The sequence below is a fragment of the Mya arenaria genome, chromosome 5 (assembly GCF_026914265.1).
Source record: "Mya arenaria isolate MELC-2E11 chromosome 5, ASM2691426v1".
NCBI classification, from domain to species: domain Eukaryota; kingdom Metazoa; phylum Mollusca; class Bivalvia; order Myida; family Myidae; genus Mya; species Mya arenaria.
Genome location: NC_069126.1, coordinates 47824973 through 47850453, shown reverse-complemented (window position 1 = coordinate 47850453; position 25481 = coordinate 47824973). Strand labels below are relative to the sequence as shown.

Below are 25481 nucleotides of genomic sequence, written 5' to 3'. Positions count from 1 at the left end.
TCTATTCTAATTTTATTAAAGAATGTTCACAAAGTATAAAGAAAAAATATATATCTTTTTTTTTTCTTTTTTTTGTAACAAACAAACAAAATAGTGCCTTATTAAAAAGGTAAACAGATACCAGTAGGTAATAATAGTAGACAGACATTTATTTACAACTTCTTTTCTCATGAAAGGAAATAAGTGTAAAGAAAACCAAAAATAAACCATCAAAAGAGTAAACTTGAGCAATTAAGAAATTTAAAATATTGAGGTCAGATATTAAGAAGTCATTAAAGCAAAAAATGCCTAATCACAAAAAAATATTTGATCGCTTCATCTCGGCAAGATACATGTTAAGTTTTTATATCTCTTATAATGGTGTTTTTTCTGTATAAAGAAAAAAGATATATAACTTAATAAACTCAAAGCATAAATATAAAAACTTTCAAAAAGTAAACAAATTTTTTGAAATCATTATTTTCTGCAAAGAATCTGCAACCTGTCACAAATTGAAGAATATGGTATTATGCCAGCAGAAATATTTAGGATTATAAACAATAAGGCACACACTGGATTGAGAAGAGAATTATCTCTAATCTACACATATATCACAGATAAAAATACAACAAGGGAATGTCTCTGATAACAGTTCTAATCTACGCCACTCTAGAGAGAGTTTTGATTTAATTATTTTCCATATGAAATGTTTTGATTTACAAATATTGATATGATTGTAATGCAAACATTTTTTTCGAAGCAAAGATTATCACTTGATTTTGTGATCATTTTTTTAGTGTAACAGGATTTTTTTACAATTTTTTGTGTAATTTGTTAAGTTTATAAAATTGTTCATTATCTCACAGATTCATTCCAAAATGGCACTACATAAAACTGTACACTATCACAGAAACACAAAAAATGTATCAAGAATATAAATGGCTATAAGAATAAGTCCATTATCCGAAATTCATCACCAATTTCCCAATACTTCTGGCTAACATGGTTCACAGTTGTGTTAACAAATGATATTTCTAAAGTTATACAATCACATCTCCTTAATTCAGTCAATAAGGTTTAACCCTAGAAAGTTCTTTTTACATCGACAGATAAGTTTGAATGCAAAGTTATATCTGAAAAAAGTAGTTCCATGACAAAATCTACATTGCTCTTAGTTCAGTTGGAAATTGCATACACAGGAACTTTTACACCATACTTATTATTTGATTATTCAGTAAGTAACACCTTATAATAAGTCCATAGTAATGTTCATTTCATCCATAGAAAAACTCCATGTTGTTATTGCCAATAGCATGGTAGTCAATTGGTGCTAAACGATCGATATCCATCTAATCAGTGGGCGTAACTGCACGCTCAATGTCCATCTCAAGCGGGGATTTGCGCACCTGCAGGTAGCCTGGGGTCTCGTCGTACAGGGTCGTGATCGGGGGGACATTGGCCTCCGAACGAATGCCTGTGTTCTGTCGTTGCTTAAAGAAGCCCTCCTTGACGTTGTGGTTGGCTCCGGCAAGGAATACAGTGCGACCGTTGTCTGTAAAACAGGTATATAATTGGTTAAACTTTCATAGCACATAAAAGTATGTTGATATGGAGACAGTTTGAATAAGACATTCTTGAATGAACTTTAACCAACAATAATTCCATATCAAGATTAATTCAAAACAATTTTAATGGTTATTATCATTTACTTGATATTAAGGAATAACAAAGGTATTCAAATTTATATGTATAATTATTTGAAATTGTCTTAATGTTATTTATCGTTCTTACAAAACTGCATCTAGCTAATCCATAAAGCAATACCATAAGCATTCATATTGGCAAGTATAATTCCAACAACTGTGATCATAAACATCCCTGAACCTTAGATTAGATTATGTCCATAGAAAACACAGGGGAAACAATTCTAATAAGAAATTTAAATGCTATAATTTATTAGTAGAAATAATATATATATATATATAGCTGAAATAGAAACTGATTGTTTAATATTTCTTATTTTAAGACATACTAGATAAAAATCCCCCCTTCGGTGTATAATAAAAACAGGCACAGTATTAATAAAACATCTTAAGTCCTTTTCCGGATTTAAGTACAGTAAAAACCCTCTATTCAGACCACCTATGGGACATTGAGAAAATGGTCTTAAAAGTTGGGTGTTTCAATAAAAGCTCGTCATTTAGTCCTGAATTGAAATTAGCCTAGTGTTATAGTTTCAATTATAGTTTGATTTGAATTTAAGCCAGTATTATTAATGAACACATTGTTATCATTTGCGATGTTTATACAGATTATTGAAGTTACGACTAAAATCCTGTATTGAAAAGGTTCCTGTGCAATCTTCTCCATTTTTCATTTTTAAAAGCTATATAAGTAAAATACATCTAGCAGTTGTGAAAAAAAGACTAAAAAAGACTGAAAAAAGCTGGGGGTTTTATAATGATTTTTTTTAGCAAATGACAGTTGTAAGGACACTTTAAGGCCTTTATCTTATAATTATTTTATAAAATAAATGGTGAAATTTTCCTTGCTACATGCAAGTATGGTGTACACATGGGAACAGATATATTAAAGCATGCATGACAACGTTGATTCCTATACTACTGTTTGCAAAAAAACTTGGGAAAACATACTTGTCAATCATTTAAAAAAGGTACAATCACATTGCCATTTTGAACCAGAGATCTTAATTTCTATTGCACATGCAGGGCAGCAGTTTCAAACAGAAAGTTTCTGCACTTGATTGGGTATTGCTTGTTATCACGCCATTCTTTAATGAGCATAAATTAAAGCTCAATTGGTTGGTTTAAGAATTACACCAATGCAAACTAGATGGTATGAGCCCGCCTCTTCAGAAGTTAGATCCTGCTAATACGTCAAAGCAAATGCCATACCAGTAATAGCTACATGTACAGTTTGTTTCTTCCATGATGGAAGTTGATTGACAAGTTTTAGATGTTGAATTTGGTATGAAATTTAATTGAATGATTTGAGCTGGTTCAAAGCCATGCTTCAAAAACTTAAATTGCTATGTTCATCTGCAAACAGTTGTATAATAAAGGAACTTGTGTGTAGATTATAAAATTCATATTCTTGGCATATATGTAATAGATACAGTATGAGTTTTTCTTCAAAAAATGCCTTTTACAGACGTAAGAAGCCGTATCTGACTTATATAAGTGTATTGCATATATTAGTGAAAAAATAAATGCATAAATAAACAAACACAGATTTATAAATAGATAAATAGAAATATTTTTCCAAAGGATAAACATTAGATTATTATCATGGCCTTTCTAAATACAATGTATTGGCTAGTGGGATTACTCAAAATTCTCATGCACGGTGGCATAAAGTGTAAGACACTGTTTCAATAGCTTTGCTGGGGGTATAGCCGTATAAGTAAAAGATTCTGCAGTACTAGCCTACATTGAATATCCAAATACCGTGCTTTTAATTATTCTTGTAATTTCTAGCTAAAACAGTTAAAACCTGCCCATCACACTGATAGTATGAAATGCGGGATAAATTAGGTAATAAATACATGTAGCAATATACGGGTGGGTACAATAATATTCTGGCTGCATGCCACTGAAATTAACCTATATAATAGAATCCTGCGGCTTGTTGGTTCTGGCCGTTTGACTGGTTGTCTTTTACACCTAAAACACACACAAGCAATGCATAGAAGGGTTAGTAAAATAAGTCACTATTGCCGAGTATTCAGTACCAGTAGTTATTTTCATCGAAGCTGTATTTTTTTACAAACTGAATGTCTACAACACACATGTAATGTATAAAGAGGCTTAGAAACTGAAAAGTTACTATAGATAATAAATAACTGAGCTACATGTTTACAAACTGAAATAGAAATGTTTTGAACTTCTAAATATTGACAACTAAATAATATTGTTAATAAGATAGAAATGTAGTTTCTCTGAAACATTTCTAATAGGGTCAAACATATGTACTTTCATCACATGCTTTACCTTTTTCTGGTTTAATACAACCATTTTATATCTGTTGTATTACACATGATAGTGTAATATACAATGTAAAATTGCTTTCTTTCTATCGGAAAAATAAGTAGGTTTAACCTGCAACATTTCTAAAACTCATACAATTTTTCTTTTTGCTGTTTTTCTTTTATTAAATAAAGTTATTAATTTTCTATCAGAAATTTTGGAATTAAAATGGTTAATATCTTTTGATTTCTCTTATACATAAATGTAGACTTATGTAAAAAAAAATTCACTGATGATGTCATGGACATGATGTTATGTCATGACTTCATACAAATATGACCTCACAATTTAAAAAAAAAAGCAAATTTGATCAATACTTCTAGAACTTTTAAAACTTTTGTTTAGATTCCAACTCAATAATTCGATCATCTCAGCATTCAGTCTTATTTCAAACAGAACTTAGAACATCAGATATGTTGTTAGTATTACTATTTCTGTAGGCAAGAAGCGATGAAAATGATATTGCTTGTGTTGTGTTGCTCATCAGCAGCTTAACAAGAAGCAGGTACATGAGGTAGGCTATTCATATTTTTCTCGCAGAGAAAGCATGTGATAAAAAGAATCTGATACCCCTCTCTTATAATGCACAATTTTATTCAAGTCAAACAGAAAATGTGTATTAAAACTGCACTCTCAAAGATTGAAACGTTTTGACAATTTTTTTTTTTTTTGTCTTGGAACGAGCCAATTTAAGCAAAAAACCATGTATACCAGTCATGTTAGACTGCTGACAAAAAAGAGATCGCAGAAGTTCAAAAAATGATGTTTTATGCATTTTTCTTAAACCGTTAGTAACGGTTTAAGCCATAAAACATTAATTTCAAACAGAAATATGGAAATCTGCACTCTAATATTTTGTCAGTAATCTTTTATCATTGGTTTGCAGATATTTACACCAAAAATTGCTGTTTCCAAGACAAAAAATAAAACAGTTGTAAATATGGTATATCTGTGAGAGTGCAGCTTTAAAGCAAGCTTGCCAAAAGCTTAATTACTAACACATTTCCTGAATTTGTTGAATAAATAATATGATAAATATTATATGATGATATATCAAGCTTAGCATTTCGTTATTTCATATTAATTAAGTCCATATATAAAATGTTGTTATATAAGTTAGTTGCTGAAGCATTCACACTGCATAAAATATGTAACAACTAACAAGTCCTATGATGACTTGTTCTACATCAGTGAGTGTATATGTGTGGCATAACAAGTCCTATAATTTATGTCTACCAAAGGTTTTTGTCAGTTGTTATAAAGCGAATAAGTATATTAACAATAAATACATCTTTTTCTTGTTCTCTGGCATCAGATTAGCAGACAAATAGATGGCAGATATGTAATTTTGTAAATAATAATTCACTGTAAATAGCGTAAGCCACAAGGCCCAGGCCTTCACATCAATTTTCCTTTTTTTAGAAAATGTCAATTTTGTTCGATTGATTTGGATAATTTCTTGAAAGCCTTTATTTGTATTCGATTTTTAAGCTTTTTTCCCCCTCTTGATTCACACCAATACATAACATTTCAAACAACGCTTTCAAAATCTTCCGGGGGGCCATGCTGCCGGACCTCCCTACTTTTGTGCCTGCACATAAAATTGGCCCTAGCTACGCCCCTGACTGTCTACAGATAGACAAACACCTGATGGTTTTATGAGGCCAAGGTAGTCGGGTGGCAGATTTAGAAAGGAATAGGTCCTAAAGCTCATTGCCATGTAAGTCACTTAACTATAAGACTTGTTATGCCTTGTATACACTTCATAAATATACTGCAGGATTATAAAAGGCTAAAGATATTGTAGTTCACACTGCCAATCAATGACCTATCATCCAGTGACCCAGCGCTAACTGACATACTGTTCTAATAACTCTAATAACCAAATTAAAAAAAAAATGCTTTCTTAGCACTCTTGAGTTCTTTCCCTCTAATTTGTGTCAAGAGCATTTTGCACCCTGCTTTAATAGTTGCATGATTGACGTAATTTTGATAAGGTGTAAAAATAACAAGAAAGAAAATTGAAATGAGTTTAGCTGTCAGTTTACGCAGAAATCACTAGGGTGATTCAGAGCACGACTTATTTACCCTGGTAGGGTGTTATTTCAAAACGATGACCTAAAATAACAGTTTATTTTTTATTAGTTTTATAAGTTCAATAAAAACATCATCAATGGGTATTACATTAAACAATAATTTATATTATTATTATCATTATGTTTTAGAATGACAGCCACACAGTGAAGATAAATCATAAAATATGGTTAAAACACCAACAGAAATTAATAAAACCTGTTAAAAAATCATTATGATTAAAAGGAGGTGATGGAATTAAAATATTAGAATTTTTATCTCAAAACCATCAATATGGTCAATCTGTTTCTTACCCTCCTTAACAGAGGCGACAAAAAATTCTAAGAAAGAATAATATTAAAATTTTTATGCCAACAAATATTCAATGCATCAATAAAAACCAGGAAATACGGTCATCAGATCTTTCATAAATTTTTATATTAACATCAATTTAACAAATTGCAACCTACCATGAGTCTTGGAGTTTGGCTGGATCTTGAATTTGTATACGAGGACGAAGACGACAATGCCAACAATGAGGAGACACAAGATTACGATGAGAGCAATATAGGCGGCATGCAGGCCATCCTCCTCATCGCTCTGAAAATGTTGAAAAAGTGCGTACTCTTATGATTTAGAAATTAGACTGTTAAGGTTTTATTATCTTGTCAATAATGGACTCAAAATTCTAATAAAGAGCCCCAAAGTGGGGCTTGTGCAAAGGTGATGAATAAATTAAATTATCTTTATTTTTATCTTTTTCAATCTAAAAATTGGCTTATCATTAAAGCCGTCTTTCTAATCAGCCAAAATGCTATAACTTGAATGCACTATAATTTAACATAAGAATTGTTTGACCATAAAAATTAGATTTCAGAGTAATGATATTCTCCATCAATGACTATACTTTTTTCCTTCAAACCTGAGCTATCACAGGAATATGACAAATGCCCCAAATTAGGTCTTGTTGATTTGCGAGCCAACTGATCTGTATGTGTGACTTTTGAGGTTTCAAGAGCACAAATGCTTTGTGAACACACCTTCCCATGCTATTGAACATTTCTATAAAGTTTGATCAAAAATGCATTGAATATTGAGTAAGTTACAGCTAAGTCATGATAGTAACACCCGAAACATGGACGATGCGGACAGACGGTGCAGTTTCTATGTGCCTCTTTTTCAAGGCATAAAAACAGACAAGGTAATCTAATGTTTTCATGAAAAATATGATGGAAAAATGATCATACAGATGAGCACGTGGAGTAGAACTCTTCCCCATCCACCAGCATGTAGCCGTCCAGGGTGAGCGTCTGGCCACCGATATCAACAGTTGTGCCGGAGGAGATGTCCTTACAGATGTCTTCAGCCACATTACTAACATTCAAACTCGCACCTTCGATGGTGAAGGCCACGATGATACTGCCTGGAGATCGGAGGAAAGTCAAAATATAGAAAACGTTAATCAAGTTCAACCATGATAGGATAATGATTTAATTTTACTAAGTTACTGTCTGCACATATAACAAAGCAACAATACTTTGATGCTAAAGGATCACAACTTACGTCACTTAAAATACATATTGTATGCTAGATTACCCACAACTTAAGGATATTTTTTCTCCTTTATCCACCTTGATATTTATTGCTTCAATTTAATCATTGCATTATTTTAACGTAAGTTATCAGTGTGACTGAACCCTATATTGGAGGAAACACCTTGCGCATTAATTGGAGGAAATACCTCACACAATAATTGGAGGAGATACCTTGCACAATAATTGGAGGAAATGCCTCTCACATTTTATACGCATTTCAAAAAAGGATTCAGTTTTTATATTTGTAAATGTGTGAATATAACTGACCGGGAGAAATACTAGAATCCGTGATAATGACGTCAGGGAATTTCTGATTAAATACAGCTATTGTCTCCTGCTCAAGCTGCTTGGCAGCTGCCTCAGTGGGGAGTGTTGTGTCATAATCGTTGTTGAATCGCAGTGTGATGATGCTCGTAGCCTCAATCTGGATACTGGCCTGTGTCGGGGACAGCACAGTGAGGGAATGGTAGGAGTAGAAGTCAAACTCTGAAGGAGCTGTTTGAAGTAACAAAATATATATATATATATATATATAAAGGTTACATATACTGTAAGGCCAAAGCAGAGTTATATCCAAGACCTTGCTCCCAATCAAGCTAAACAAATAAATTTGGCATTGCTTATCTCTTTACATTTTGGCAGTGACAGTAATTAATCATTTTCATTAATGTATAAAAAATATATATTGATTGTAAAATTTGAATTATTATGTCAGACCAATAGTTAGTTTCCTGAACATAAGTCATTTTTCAAATAATAATAATAATAATAATAATAATAATAATAATAATAATAAAAACAATAATAATAATAATAATAATGATAATAACAATGATTCATTATTATGGTAATCATTTAAAAAAAATTAAAACTTTTAGAATAATTTGGCAAAAAAAAAAGTTGCCATTGCAAATTAAAACCCTATTATTTAGTTAAAATTCTGCAATTTATCATGATAAAACATTGTAAGATAAATTGAACATTCAGTTCGAACTTACTCGACTGTGTACGGCAGCTGATGTAAACCAGTCCATATCCAGTGAACGACCAGTCAGAGAACGCTACCCGTCCAGTGCCGGCCACGAACGTTCCTGAGAGGGTGCCAGTCAAACTACCATCCTCAAAGTCAATAAGTGTGTCGCAGGCAATGTTGAATGTATGATCCTGTAAATGAGTCACAATATTCAAGCAAAACAATACAGATATTCAATGTTATGACTATATTAAAATGTCTCTATAGTGCAATATACAATTTATTTATTTATTTATTTGGTTCCATTTACATGTAGCCTTTCTTATGGCACTTTAACAAATCATAGGAACATAAGCAACCTAAAATTTTAAAGTAAGTGTAATTGATTACAGTAATAGCCGGACTGTGTGTCAAAAGAAACAATTGTAAAGTTCTGCCTCAGATGAGACAGTGTGTCCGACTAAGACTGTATTATCCATGCTAATAATCTTGAGATAAACCATTATTAAAAACCTAATGAAGTTTAATTAATATACCCTCCAAGTGATATCGGGAATGGCTACATCTGTTGTGCTGTCTCTAAGGTTGAGTACAATGGCAAGCGTTTCACCACTGATGATGTCGTCAGTCGTCATGGAGTACACGCCTGCTGTCATCGGTACGGCATCCAGGTCAAATGCATCGGTGGACAGGGAGAAGTTCAGGTCTGCAATATCGGAAGACAGTTGCTAAGAATTTATTGAACAAATATTTCTGTTGGTTTTTACCAGGAAGAAAGCATATTTTTTAGATATCTAATGATCATAATCAACTATATAAAACTTGGATAAGTTGTCTACAAAATATATTTTGTCAAAGTTTGCAAATGTAAATGATGTGATTGGTTAGTTGATATTATTGGAATATGAATATTGACCAATCAAAAACATTATGACTTACTTTGACCAAACTAAAAAAAAGTCACTAGTTATATAGAATTGCCTGTAAAAAAGCATTTTTCTTTGAAATTTAAAAGTAATTTCATTGGTAAATATTTTTACAATGTAATAGTCAACTTGTTGTTGTCTGTCTGTCTGTGTGTGTGTCTGTCTGTGTGTGTGTCTGTGTGTGTGTGTGTGTGTGTGTCCCTGTGTGTGTGTGTGTGTGTGTATGTGTGTGTGTGTGTCGGTCTGTCTGTCTGTGTGTCTGTCTGTGTGTGTGTGTGTGTGTCTGTCTGTGTGTCTGTCATTCTGTGTGTGTCTGGGTGTGTCTGTGTGTGTATGTGTGCGTGTGTCTGTCTGTCTTTCTGCCTGTCTGTCTGTCTTTGTGTCTGTCTGTGTGTCTGTCTGCCCCTCTCTGTCTCTCTGTCCATCTGTCTGTCTGTCTGTCTGTCTTAGTCTGTCAAACCTTGTACCTGTCAATAGTTATTTTAATTAAATTACACGAGAATTTTATGTTTATGTGCAAATTAAAGATAATAATTATTTCAGACTACACAGTTATAATGCATGCCATTGAAATGGTAGACTGTTTTCTTCTTTCATTCAATATTGCACAACAAAAATAAACCAACACACAATTTTGACAATGTTTGAGATGTGCGTACCATACAAACAGTGACACTGATATATTCTGCCTATAGAATGTTACACTGCCATACAATACCACAACTTAACACATCATGCTGTATTTTAATTGTAGAATGAAAGTATAGATTTACTGGAAAGATCTTACATGATTGGCAGGGAGTGTATTCCAATACTCATCTGTGTTTCTTCACTCATAAAGGAGCATAACCAAACAATTAGTATAATAATGAATAGCAGCCCAGTCCACTCTTTATTTTTAAATGCAATATAATTCACAGTTTTCTTACAATTTGCTAAAGTCCAGTTTAATAATAAACAATCCATATTTTGATTTTACAATACCATTATGCACCAGTCAATTGTAACCATGGCCCCCGAGGTCCAGGGGTATACTGGGGATAGCCGGGGAAATGGGCCCTGTTTTTTAGGTGGCCCCACAGTGCCGGGTGAATGCGGTGGTTTTGTCTTCACGCAAAATATAGCGGGGAAAGGGCCTTTTGTAGGCTCCCTGGGGTCCTGGGGCATTTGGCAAGAATCAGTTTGTCCCCGCAGGGCGGGGATTTTACCTGGGGTTCGCTGGACCGAAAGTCAAAGTCCCCGCTTTTCCCCGGACCTGGGGGGGGGGGGGGGGGGGGGGGGCATGGTTGCAATTGACTGGTGCATTAAACAACAACCAAATGTATACAATAACATAACCACATAGTTGTTACCTTGATTTAAGCTTGAATTTGCTTTGAAATAGAATATATAAATAATCTTCAATCACCATGGCACCTCAATTTCTCTATCAACCGTTAAGTCCCTTATAACAGAAACACTTCGCTTAGCTCACCAATTTTGATTTGGTATAAATTGTTCATTTTCTCCTTTAAAAGCATTTTGAGACTTTTAAACGAAATTATTTTGAAGTTAATCATGATGATATATTTTTTGGTTCATACAATCAAGTTTAAGAAAGCTGTTTGAATAAACAGAATATGATACTTAAATCTGTAACTCTCAAGATATTGAGAGAAATTGGAAGCAAGAACTGTAGATCTAAAATGGATAATTGCCACAGCTGGTAACAAATAAAAAAACAATTGCTTCCTCAATTGTGTTTGCGACTTTAAATCTGGCGTATGTTCAGTTTTTATGATTTTTCACCAACTTAACAAAAGTATGACACAAAGATAACTTCACTTAATGACCAAGAAATATACCAAACAGGGACCAAAAAAATCATGCATTATACATACAAGCTGCTTCAGCGGGTGCTGTGATCTCAAAGTCGATGATGTATCCACTTCCTGCGTGAGATATCTGCAGATCCGTAAAGTTCACCCAGCCGTTTTCTGACGCAACAGTAACCGTTCCAGAGAGAGCCGCTGATGAGTGCCCCGTGCCCGCGCGCAAGGAGGCTGTGATCTCCCATGGGCTTTCTTCAATACCAAGGTTGTCGATCATGTCACCCTGGAAACAATAAAGTAAGTATTATAATCATTTAAATTTTTATAAAATAATTGATTACTAAGAACATTTCAAGCTGGAGGGTTTTAGCTAGAGTTATGGAAGTACATGTAGGCTGCACCCGGTCTTTTTTGGTAGCATCCCTCTGCCCTCATGGAGACTAGCATACATACCCTACAGCCTTCATAGACATAAACGCTTAAAGCTGCTTTTTCACAGATTTACCATTTTTACATTTTTTCGTTTAGGAAAGCGCAATTTTTTGCACATACATCTGCAGACCAATGATATTAGACTGTTGATAAAAGATCAGATCGCAGTTTTTCATTTTTCCGTTCAAAAATTAATGTTTAATGGCTAAAACCGTTACTAACAGTGTAAGAAAAATGCATAAAACATCAATTTTCAAACTTAAATATAAAAACCTGCCATCTTATTTTATGTCAGCAGTCTTATATAACTGGTTTCCATGGATTTTTGTCAAAACATTCAATCTGTGAGAGTGCAGCTTAATGACTATCAAGTGTTTCATTTGTTTTGATTCAAACTTACAATATGATTATAAATATGTACAAACTTTCCATATTTGGCTGTTGAAACCTACTATATTACTTTAATTAAACACAACCGGAGTCCGTAAGCAGATTCAATCTTTACTTTTGACTTCCCAATCTACATAGAAAACATGAAAATCCATTTATAATGAAAATCCAAAGACCTGATTAGACAATAATCTTGACCCAGTTAAACAATATAATGTGGAAACGATCTGAGTATAATTATTGAGAACACATACATTGGAATCATAAGCTCTGATTTTTGGTTGCATGGTGAAGGGTACGCCCTCATGCTGTGGAGTCATTGTTTGCATAAACTGTAGACCCGCGGGTTGAGCTGGGCTGTACGTGGTCTCACCAACAAGGATTTCATCACAAGTAACATCATCAGCACCTGTAAAAAATATATAAAATATCTATTTTATCTATCAAAAGATATTTTGTCAAGAACATTGAATTTGTTTTGTGTTCAATTTAATTTCAATTCAGTCATGATAGTTAACATCTGGACTGGGGTACTTTGATAAAGCTGTTTCTATTGAGTGCTCTACAACCAAATCCTCATAATGCAGCAATAAATTAGAATTGAGCGCCACCCAGGATCTGGTGACTTGAATTTTGTTGAGGGTTTCCGACTTTTTTCTATTGGTTAACTTTTTTTATTGTTCATCAGAGACCACTATACTAATTCAAGTCATCGCATCATACAAATACTTGATAGGGCTCTAACAGAAACACTAGACAGTACTCACTACCTATGCAACTAGCCATCATGAGCATGAACATTTTAATCATAGCAAATGTCACTTAATATGCCACTTAGTTTTAAACCACCAAGATTTGTGATAAATTTGTATGTGTAGCTAAATTTAGAGAGCAGACACTGTAGATACAGTTTTTGTCAATTCAAGGGTCCTAACTCAAGTGTGACCAAGGTGACATGGCTGGTTATCCAACCTGACTCGAACATATCCATTTTGAGGTCATTTCTATAAATAAAGGGCAATAACCCTTGAGTGACTCAAGCATTAAATTGGCTGGTTATCAAACTTTTCATGGATATTATGCCAATACATATTATGACCCAATTTGGTGATGATTGTACACAGGCTTAGATAGATAGACAGATTTATTTTAGTAAGGAATGCACATACATGGACATTTAAAATAAACAACATGTATAGTAAATAACATTATATATACATGATACTATCAAAAGCCATGACAGGCACCCAAACCAAGGATGACACAAAAAAGAGAAAACTTATTTCCATTGTGGTTCTTTGTTTTGGTTGCTACTTACCTAGGCCGGAATCCAGGGTACCGCTCTGGCAAGCATTCATGAGGTATATAGCATAGTCCAATGCAGACTCAGTGCTGTCTGACGAACCTGCAATAAAGGGGAGATCATTCAGTCAATTACTTTCAACATGGGACCTAATTCAGTCTCAAAAGACTACTCTACAATTGGAACTTGGCTGCACGAGCAGAAAAAACGCATCCTCAAATTAATTGACCTTAAAAACACATAATTGCAATGAAACATTTACAAAGGATTTAACATATTTTTTTCCAACTGATTTTGTGTTTAGAACAGCTTAAAATTTGTACATAAAAACTCTTGTAAGACTAAACTACAGTAAAAAAAAATTGCATAACAACAAATTTGTCATCCACACTTAAAAAATCTTAATAAAGAAAATTTATCTTGTAATTTATAACCCAGGGAAGGGCAGTATAGTGAATACGTAAAAACAGAAAGAAAACACTTATATTTAACACAATTATTTCACAATTATTTCAAGACAAAAAGAACATTTGGCATGCATGTATAAAAAATATGTATTCCCCACTTATAGAACTGACGGAAAACAAATATCAGATATGTCTGTTGTGCATTCAATCTCATTCAAAAGTTTGTTTGTTCTTAATTTTATTTTTTTAAAGTTTATTTTTTTCTATTTTTAGCAAAGTAATAACTACAGAAATGAATAAAACCCAGATCATTATTTGCTTGGAAAAGATATAAAACAATTAAAAAAGCAGCCATTTAAGAAATACAATACATCCATTAAATATGTCTTCTTCTGCCTGCTTTCCCTAATCAGTAATTAAATCTACCTTTACCACCATTTTGTTTTTCTGCACAATTTCTAGCTAAAATTTCGAATGTTACAGATCTGCATCCACCTGTTACAATGAAAGTCAGGGCAGGGATAAAAACAAGGGATAAGTAAGGGTGATGGGGAATTGCAATATTATCAAGGTGTGACAATAATAATATGTGTGAACATATATAACATGTCATTCATAAAAATGGGATGAATATATCTATAAATAAAGTATTAACATATTTTTAAACATCATTCTGCTTTTAGACTTTTATTCCCCTTTAATAAAATTATGCAAAATTATGCGTCAGCCAATGAGATTGTATGCTATAAGACAGTTAGCTCACTCCATCCATTCTTAATCATTAAGATTCTAATTCATGTCATCTAACTATGACTTATAAAATTGACTGCAGGAATGAAATTCTTGATGTTTTATCAAAATTTATAGATTATATATGATTTTTTTTTACATTTTTTTGGCCACACCAAAAGCAGAACAACATGTAGGTATATTCCTGTGACTTCAGTCTGTGCAAATTAAAGTAGGAAAGCAGCATATGAACATCATGGGATCATTAAAGGAGATGAATAATGTCATATGTAATTTTATGCCGCAATAAACGAGAGACACAGTTCATCTGATCATAAATTTAGGAAATAATGTAATTTTAAAAGCAAATTGTAATATAATATGCTTAAAAACAGTCACTATTATATTATGAAAAAAATCGGCGTTAATTTAAAATATATGATAATATGAAATTTAAGGTATTGCAAGTACAATTATGGGATTTTTCGATGTCTTGTGACCAATTATCATTTTGATACCATTTGGAAAAAAACAACATAAATATAACCAAACAAAAATAAATTCAAGCAGGTTTTTTTGGCCTAAAAGGATCACAAATCATGTCATTTTACTTTTGATTTTAGCTGATATTAAGAAGGAAAAAAACTGCCAAAACTTTATATTTACCTATAATATGTTTTTCGGTCATTTATTATACAAATTAGTTATATATTCTTCAGCAAGCAATTACCCTTTCAAATTATACAAGATCACTGCATGTATCAAAAATAATAATATGGCCATGTACACAATTAAACAAAAAGCTTATATGTACATCTGATACCTTATATAACATTTGAGTGCAATTAGGTCAAACAAAGTCATTTCGAGGTTAGCGTTTTTGAGGGTTTCATTTTTTAATCAAGATTGAACAAATGTGTGACACAATAAGTTGCAATTTGAATACATCAAAGTCACAGGAATACAAAAAATGTGAGTTAATAAAGTCTTATGATATTTAACAACACTTTTCTACCCGAATCAGAGTCAGTTGAATTGGTCGGCTCGTCCGCTAAAATATCAAATAATCAGCATATATACAAAACGTGCACTGTTTGTATACAGATGTAATGAATTGTATATGAAACATTTGCTGAAATGCTGAAATATCAAATAATTGGCATGTTCATGATATGAACTGTTTGTGAAATAATATGAAAGCTTTAATGGCTTATTAAAGTCCAATGTTTGTATAAATATCATTTTATGGTTTAATTTGCTTTATTTTTAATCCTTTAAGTAAGTTAAATGAAACATTGAAGTATAAAAAAAGAGAAAAAAAAGATAAAACATGCACCACCATATATGTAAATCAAAATAATATTTATGAGGAGTAAAATATTCCCCATAGTTTGTTGGGATTTTCAAATCTAATTTCAGATCAACTTGCAGTTCAATGTACAATATTTTTTTAATTTGGTAAAATTAATCATATTTTTGATAGAACACCATTCAGGGAAAGTATTCGTACAATTGTAAAAATATGAATGCATGCATTACTTAATCAGTACTTTCAATTAGAGGTAAAACTGGATGATATCATGACGATTGAACAAGCCATATCACAGAGATGATGAATACCCACACACATCGACTGGACCCCAGAGTGGACATATGTCATTAAGAGACTCGATCATGTTTTTGGATTAAAAATGAGTTTTTCTGATATTGCATCTTTGATACCAAAATTGCAAAAAATAAAATAAAATAGTATTACAATTAAAGTATAAAAACAATATTCTGGTTGTTAGTGAGCTGCAAACCCACGCAAGTACAGTCAATAAAAAATAAGAGAAAACTGATCTTTAACCACTCAGCCACAAGGACTTATAAAATAGCTGAGGGATACTTATAAAATAGCTGAGGGATATTTTAACCTTTATTGAATACATTGATAACATCACTTAATAATGACAATTAACCAATTATGATATGATTGTGGTCTTTAAAGACGAAGGGTTCCTGTTGTCAGTATCTTAGTTTGAACACTTTAACAATGATTTGCCACACTTAATTTTGTTATAAAACATTTTTTTTCATTTAAATTTGCATTTTACATACAATGAGCGAGTCCCTTAAAGTCTTGAAAGAGACACACATTCTCCCCCTCCCCCTCCCCCTGTATTATAGCCTCCAGATTAATCTAGCTGGGGGTATACAGTATTCATAGCAAATAAATACATGATATTGATAAGTGAATACAATGAAAGACATAACAGTAGATGGGTGAGAAACTATAATGAATATTTACCTTCAGTACCTAAAATTTGCAGGAAATGAGAAAATGATCATGAAATTAAAAGCTAAATATGAAAAAAAAGTTAGAGGTCTTTTGGCAAAGATTTATCGTGCTCTTCTGCAATCTGATAGTATGCAAAAAAAGCTGGCCAGGTTTCCTAGAATATCATAAAATTCATAAACGAAGAATTTTGACACAGAATAAGAGGCCGGTCAGGTTAAAATATCACCAAGTCTTATGAATTACATACTTTAGATCTTAAAAAAATGAATTAAGTTTAATGAATTTCCATATCAAAATTGAAAATTTTGTTTTTGTCAAAACAATGACAATATAATATTTTTGTATTTTATAAAATACAAATTGAGTTAAGATATTTTACGAGCAGTGGTCACTAAGGTGATAGAACCTTCCTTCAACAAGAAAATCCTTAGAATTATGATATCCATAAATTTTTATATCTAAAAGTTTACATTTCAATTTTTGTGGGCTTGTTTTATAAGCTTGTTGGTAAGAAGGTCCCATATTGTAGCAATAAAGCTATATGCAATGGCTTAGGTTAAGACAGATGCTATAACCCTTCTAGAATCTATTGGAATTCCAGAGATTTTTCATATACAGATCTCAGACTACTTCATCTAACATTGCCTACACAACAAATATATATATATATATATATATATATATATATATATATATATATATATATATATATATATATATATATATATATATATATATATATATATATATATATATATATACATATATATATCTTTCACTATTTTAGGGTCCTTCAGGCCATAAGCCATAAATTTCATCTAAATTATCTAGGTTTCAAATGAAATTTTAATGCTACATAGAATACATGATCATTAATCAATTTGACAAAGTATTTTATCTACCATTTATCTGAATATTGGTTTCACCCCTTAAAAAAATCCACCTAGAAAGGTAACTACTACTCTCTCTAAATATCTACACCTTGTTTATTCATTTTGATAATAAATTCAAATCATACTACTGTCTAAAAGCCAAACATTTATGTGGCAAGGGAGGCAACTCACTTGATGGTGGTGCATCCCCAACTTCTATTACAACCTCCAGAGTGCCTACTGCCCTCTTGCGGCGACGTAATGAGTTACTTGTGATTTCGACAACTCGCACCTTCGTCAAAGGGATACCCAGAATTGCTGTTGACAGAAAATGATATACAACAATACAAGATACAAGTCATAAATTATATTGTATGAAAACAGCAGTCTCAGATATATCCACAGGATACATAGATTAAAAAGTATGAAAACAGCAGTGTCAGATATAACCACATGATACATAGATTAAAAACTATTAAAACAGCAGTCTCAGATATATCCACAGGATACATAGATTAAAAAGTATGAAAACAGCAGTGTCAGATAAAACCACATGATACATAGATTAAAAACTATTAAAACAGCAGTCTCAGATATAACCACAAGATACATAGATTAAAAACTATAAAAACAGCAGTCTCAGATATATCCATAGGATACATAGATTAAAAAAGTATAAAAACAGCAGTCTCAGATATATCCACATGATACATAAATTGAAAAGTATGAAAACAGTAGTCTCAGATATATCCAAAAGTTACATAGATTAAAATGTATAAAAAAAACAGCAGTCTCGGTTTTATCCAAAAGGTGCATTGATAAAAAAGTATGAAAACAGTAGTCTCAGATATATCCAAAAGATACATTGATTAAAAGTATGAAAACAGCAGTCTCAGATATTCCCACAAAATTAAGCCCAAATGTTCATTCACTTCCCACAATCTACCTACCAGCTAGATTCTCAATGATGTTTTGTCCAAAGAAGTCTTCCTCTGACATGCCAGGAAGTCCAAGTGATACAAGGACAACATTGGCCCTTGTCAGTCGCACATCAGTATTACCCTTCAAGACAAAATACAACTGACGAGCAACCCTATCGATATAGTTCGATCCATGTGCGTCCGAGCAGGTTGGCTTATAATCAACTCCTGGCTCATTTCGGAATTTGAACACTCCATCATCTTCCCATCCATTTTTTGGTAACACATGGTTGCTACCACCATCAGTGTATATATCGATGCGGTTTGGATTAAGGTAGTAAAATCTGATTACTACACAATTCTCATCAGCACCGTCCAGCTTGAAAAACCTCATCTTGTCAGGTTGCGTGCTGCTTAAGTAGATATCAGCTATGCCGCTATCTAAAAGGTACAAAAGAGAGGGCTTTATGGTATTGTGTACTTTAAAACATGTCTTGTGCACATGTTTATTCATTATGACTGTTGTTACAATCAAAGAAATAATATTGATTTTTATTTCAATTTCAGAGGATTAAATAAAAATAAAATATAATAAAAAGTCAGAAAAATATGCTTCCATGTTATTAAAAAACAGGCCTTATAATGTTTATCAATTTTAATGAACTAAGTTAAATTTGATACTGTGATACGGTCTTATTATGTGTATGCTTTAATGTTTAAAGTATGGTTGCAATTCAAAAACCTACAGCCCTGGCAGAAAAACAACAGCAAACAAATGGCGTTGAAAAAAAGGGTGATCAAAACTTGGATAAAACGGCATATACATGTACATTTGTAGGTCAATTTGACAAGAAATTTAATATCTAACACAAAAAAAACACTACTTTTAGTGCATGACTCGTGATCATTTTATCATTCAATCTAATTAATTTATTGCCAAAATTTGATTCTGAAATTCATTGTTTCAAGTGTCGAAAAACATGAACCCTACCTTACCACAGATTTATCATCTGAATAAACTGAATAAAGTGGCCTTATTTGACTTGCTTACCAAAATTGAATGCCAATTAGCAGTAGGTTGACATTACTTTTTAAAAACAACTTACTGGCTTTAACAATGCCATGGAAGGCTGAGACTCGTTTTTGACATGTGTAGCCACTACACCAGCCATGATCTTGGGGTCCGTTAATAAGGTCAATGTAGCCATCTTGAATGACAGCGACAGGGGAGAGACGCCGCATTTCCGTATCTGCATCCAAGCTTTCCATGACCAGCAGTTCCCACGCGTCATCTTCGCAATGCCAGTATGCAAAATTGCTGTATTCTTTAAGTTCACAGCCATCATTGCGCACGATACCTGTTAAGTTACAAGATATATTAAAATCCATACTTAAAAATGAATAAGGGGTCAATTTCTAAAATATTTCAGGCCCATTATAGTATCTCATCCTACTTATAATATGCACTATGCCTTTATAGTATACCTTCACAGTAGTTCAAGTGAGACAAACAAGCATGTCATAAATCTATTCAAAAAGCAATAGAAATCATGAGGGTTTTCTTAAAGGCAAATATCCATTTCTTCTATATCAAATAAAAACATTTTCACTGGAACACTCCCAAGTTCTATGATCATAATTGCAACAAATTTTGTGAGGCCCTAATAAAATAATTTAGTTTTATAGAATAAATTGTTTAAAGGCTTAGGTTTATTGAATGATAAAAAGATATGTGGATAGTCAACAAATATATATGAAAATAAACTTTGCAAACTTATTTTAAATACTGTCAATAATTGATGACTTACCTTAACTTTACATACAAAGTCAAATGTTATTAATTTTTCAGACAAAATAACTTTCAGCAATAATTAATCATAAGGAATATTTATACATATTATGATAGTTTTTAATGCAATCTGATGCATATATTGATTTTACTGGTCATATCATCTGATGTCTGATATTGATTTTCAAACGGGATATTTGACAACAAAATTTCTTTCGGGCCTCTACAATTTATAGGTTTTCCTAATAAAATTCCTGTTTTAAAAAGAAAGTTTTAAACTTGTGATGTGATATGAATGCAAAAAAAAAATTACCTAAGTAATGAGTAAAACTGAAAAAAATTCAAAGCAATCTTCAGTATATCCTTAACCCTACCTTTTCCTTTTTCAGCCAACTCTTCAACACTTAGGACGTCCCCATCCACAGTTGTCAGTGAATCTTTTGGAACCCTAAAATCTCCAAGACCTTAAAGAACAAGGATTCATCAGTCATAATAATAATAGTTCATTGTACCCATTAAATAAAGTGTAAGATACACACTCAGTAAGAACAAAGTACATGTACCTCTCAGTACACACTTAGTAAGAACAAAGTCCTTCTCAGTACAAACTCAATAAGAACAAAGTCCTTTTCAGTTGAAACTCAATAAGAACAAAGTCCTTCTCAGTACAAACTCAATAAGAACAAAGTCCTTCTCAGTACACACTCAGTAAGAACAAAGTCCTTTTCAGTACACACTCAGTAAGAACAAAGTCCTTCTCAGTACAAACTCAGTAAGAACAAAGTCCTTCTCAGTACACACTCAGTAAGAACAAAGTCCTTCTCAGTACACACTCAGTAAGAACAAAGTCCTTCTCAGTACAAACTCAGTAAGAACAAAGTCCTCAGTACAAACTCAATAAGAACAAAGACCTTCTCAGTACAAACTCAGTAAGAACAAAGTCCTTCTCAGTACACACTCAATAAGAACAAAGTCCTTCTCAGTACACACTCAGTAAGAACAGAGTCCTTCTCAGTACACACTCAGTAAGAACAAAGTCCTTTTCAGTACACACTCAGTAAGAACAAAGTCCTTCTCAGTACAAACTCAGTAAGAACAAAGTCCTTCTTAGTACAAACTCAATAAGAATAAAGACTTTCTCAGTACAAACTCAGTAAGAACAAAGTCCTCAGTACAAACTCAAAAAGAACAAAGACCTTCTCAGTACAAACTCAGTAAGAACAAAGTCCTTCTCAGTACACACTCAATAAGAACAAAGTCCTTCTCAGTACAAACTCAGTAAGAACAAAGTCCTTCTCAGTACAAACTCAGTAAGAACAAAGTCCTTCTCAGTACAAACTCAGTAAAAACAAAGTCCTTTCAGTACAAAATCAGTAAGAACAAAGTCCTTTTCAGTACAAACTCAGTAAGAACAAAGTCCTTCTCAGTACAAACTCAGTAAAAACAAAGTCCTTCTAAGAACACACTCAGTAAGAACAAAGTCCTTCTCAGTACAAACTCAGTAAGAACAAAGTCCTTCTCAGTACAAACTCAGTAAGAACAAAGTCCTTCTCAGTACAAACTCAGTAAGAACAAAGTCCTTCTGAGTACACTGTATACTCAGTAAGAACAAAGTCCTTCTCAGTACACACTCAGTAAGAAAAAAGTCCTTTTCAGTACAAACTCAGTAAGAACAAAGTCCTTCTCAGTACAAACTCAGTAAGAACAAAGTCCTTCTCAGTACACACTTAGTAAGACCAAAGTCCTTCTCAGTACACACTCAGTAAGAACAAAGTCCTTCTCAGTACAAACTCAGTAAGAACAAAGTCCTTCTCAGTACAAACTCAGTAAGAACATGTCCTTTTCACTACAAACTCAGTAAGAACAAAGTCCCTCTCAGTACAAACCCAGTAAGAACAAAGTCCTTCTCAGTACAAACTCAGAAAGAACAAAGTCCTAGTACAAACTCAGTAAGAACAAAGTCCCTCTCAGTACAAACTCAGTAAGAACAAAGTCATTCTCAGTACAAACTCAGTAAGAACATAGTCCTTTTCAGTACAAACTCAGTAAGAACAAAGTCCTTCTCAGTACAAACTCAGTAAAAACAAAGTCCTTCTAAGTACACACTCAGTAAGAACAAAGTCCTTTTCAGTACAAACTCAGTAAGAACAAAGTCCTTCTCAGTACAAACTCAGTAAGAACAAAGTCCTTCTCAGTACAAACTCAGTAAGAACAAAGTCCTTCTGAGTACACTGTATACTCAGTAAGAACAAAGTCCTTCTCAGTACACACTCAGTAAGAACAAAGTCCTTTTCAGTACAAACTCAGTAAGAACAAAGTCCTTCTCAGTACAAACTCAGTAAGAACAAAGTCCTTCTCAGTACACACTTAGTAAGACCAAAGTCCTTCTCAGTACAAACTCAGTAAGAACAAAGTCCTTCTCAGTACAAACTCAGTAAGAACAAAGTCCTTCTCAGTACAAACTCAGTAAGAACATGTCCTTTTCACTACAAACTCAGTAAGAACAAAGTCCCTCTCAGTACAAACCCAGTAAGAACAAAGTCCTTCTCAGTACAAACTCAGAAAGAACAAAGTCCTAGTACAAAATCAGTAAGAACAAAGTCCCTCTCAGTACAAACTCAGTAAGAACAAAGTCATTCTCAGTACAAACTCAGTAAGAACATAGTCCTTTTCAGTACAAACTCAGTGAGAACAAAGTCCTTCTCAGTACAAACTAAAAAAGAACAAAGTCCTAGTACAAACTCAGTAAGAACAAAGTCATTCTCAGTACAAACTCAGTAAGAACAAAGTCCTTCTCAGTACACACTCAGTAAGAACAAAGTCCTTCTCAGTACAAACTCAGTAAGAACAAAGACCTTCTCAGTACAAACTCAGTAAGAACAAAGTCCTTCTCAGTACACACTCAGTAAGAACATAGTCCTTCTCAGTACAACCTCAAAAAGAACAAAGTCCTAGTACAAACTCAGTAAGAACAAAGTAATTCTCAGTACACACTCAGTAAGAACAAAGTCCTTCTCAGTACAAACTCAGTAAGAACAAAGTCCTTCTCAGTACAAACTCAGTAAGAACAAAGTCGTTTTCACTACAAACTCAGTAAGAACAAAGTCCTTCTCAGTACAACCTCAAAAAGAACAAAGTCCTAGTACAAACTTAGTAAGAACAAAGTCATTCTCAGTTCAAACTCAGTAAAAACAAAGTCCTTTTCAGTACAAACTCAGTGAGAACAAAGTCCTTCTCAGTACAAACTCAATAAGAACAAAGTCCTTCTCAGTACAAACTCAATAAGAACAAAGTCCTTCTCAGTACACACTCAGTAAGAACAAAGTCCTTCTCAGTACAAACTCAGTAAGAACAAAGTCCTTCTCAGTACAAACTCTGTAAGAACAAAGTCCTTCTCAGTACAAACTCAGTAAGAACAAAGTCCTTCTCAGTACACACTTAGTAAGACCAAAGTCCTTCTCAGTACACACTCAGTAAGAACAAAGTCCTTCTCAGTACAAACTCAGTAAGAACAAAGTCCTTCTCAGTACAAACTCAGTAAGAACAAAGTACCTCTCAGTACAAACTCAGTAAGAACAAAGTCCTTTTCAGTACAAATTTATTCAAAACAAAGTACCTCTCCTCGGGTCTCCATCCCATTCCCACTCTGACTCTGGAAACAAAGTTGCTGGTGCTCCTATCAATGTGCCATCTTCATCTATAATCATGGCTTTCTTCAGAGCATCACAATCCATGTCCACGCAATCAGCAGGGTTGATCTTACTGTAGTCATAAAGCAGCATGGGAGATTTTTTATCATTATATCATCATTCATTAATCATCATACTTCATAAGCACACAATAAGAATGGTTGTTCTTACTGCAGGGCAAAACAGCATGTTAAATATTAAACAATCATCTCAAAACTTAACTAGTAATCAAACACAGTGTATGTCCCCCAAATACAGTGTACATCCCATAAACAAAGTGCACATCCCCAAAACACAGAGTATGTCCCCCAAACACAGAGTACATCCCCCAAACACAGAGTATGTCCCCCAAACACAGAGTACATCCCCCAAACACAGAGTATGTCCCACAAACACAGAGTACATCCCCCAAACACAGAGTAAATCCCCCAAACACAGAGTACATCCCCCAAACACAGAGTAAATCCCCCAAACACAGAGTACATCCCCCAAACACAGAGTATGTCCCCCAAACACAGAGTACATCCCCCAAACACAGAGTATGTCCCCCAAACACAGAGTACATCCCCCAAACACAGAGTATGTCCCCCAAACACAGAGTACATCCCCCAAACACAGAGTATGTCCCCCAAACACAGAGTACATCCCCCAAACACAGAGTATGTCCCCCAAACACAAAGTACATCCCCCAAACACAGAGTATGTCCCCCAAACACAGAGTATGTCCCCCAAACACAGAGTACATCCCCCAAACACAGAGTATGTCCCTAAAACACAGTGTATGTCCCCCAAACACAGAGTATGTCCCCCAAACTCAGTGTATGTCCCCAAAATTCATATTGGCATATTAAGCATTAAAGCCCTTGTCACATAGTCAGCAGTGTTTACATTATGAGAAGGAAAATACTTATGATAATTTCTAAATATTTCATAGAGATTGTTGTGTCTTTTAGTGAAGGTATGGCCGTACACAGTGGGATCATGTAAGTTCCGTGATGTTAAGAACAATCATGTGGATTTTGGATGCCTGATAAATATATAATTATATTGAGAATCATATTACAAACAAGTTTTTTTGGCCTTGAAAGATTGCAAAATAGGTAGCTCCAAATTCCATAACAGTTGAAATGAAGAATAAAAATAAAAATACCACAACTTCCTCTATATTTTATTTTCATTCATTTATTAAACATTTTAGTATTCACCAAGCAATACCCTTTCAAACAATGCCAACATTACATGTGGTCACCATGCATGCATCAAAAT

At 33.3% G+C, this 25481-nt stretch overlaps 1 protein-coding gene across 2 annotated transcripts in view; it reads right to left on the bottom strand.

The window, feature by feature from the left end:
* LOC128234313 (fibrocystin-L-like) overlaps positions 1 to 25481 on the bottom strand; it is a 107253-nt gene continuing 81772 nt past the window's right edge. Inside the window, exons 53-68 of one of the 2 annotated variants that reach the window (XM_052948482.1) lie at positions 24143 to 24288; positions 20901 to 20990; positions 19844 to 20095; positions 18768 to 19178; positions 18010 to 18135; positions 13544 to 13630; positions 12480 to 12634; positions 11473 to 11686; positions 9203 to 9372; positions 8692 to 8857; positions 7961 to 8188; positions 7346 to 7521; positions 6569 to 6698; positions 6114 to 6143; positions 3603 to 3662; positions 1 to 1531 (exon numbers count right to left, since the gene is read on the bottom strand). In XM_052948482.1, the coding sequence (XP_052804442.1) occupies positions 1329 to 1531; positions 3603 to 3662; positions 6114 to 6143; positions 6569 to 6698; positions 7346 to 7521; positions 7961 to 8188; positions 8692 to 8857; positions 9203 to 9372; positions 11473 to 11686; positions 12480 to 12634; positions 13544 to 13630; positions 18010 to 18135; positions 18768 to 19178; positions 19844 to 20095; positions 20901 to 20990; positions 24143 to 24288 (2644 nt within the window). In that variant the 3' untranslated portion in view covers positions 1 to 1328. The remainder of the gene's footprint in view (positions 1532 to 3602; positions 3663 to 6113; positions 6144 to 6568; positions 6699 to 7345; positions 7522 to 7960; positions 8189 to 8691; positions 8858 to 9202; positions 9373 to 11472; positions 11687 to 12479; positions 12635 to 13543; positions 13631 to 18009; positions 18136 to 18767; positions 19179 to 19843; positions 20096 to 20900; positions 20991 to 24142; positions 24289 to 25481) is intronic. The other variant, XM_052948483.1, reaches the window with a different exon arrangement.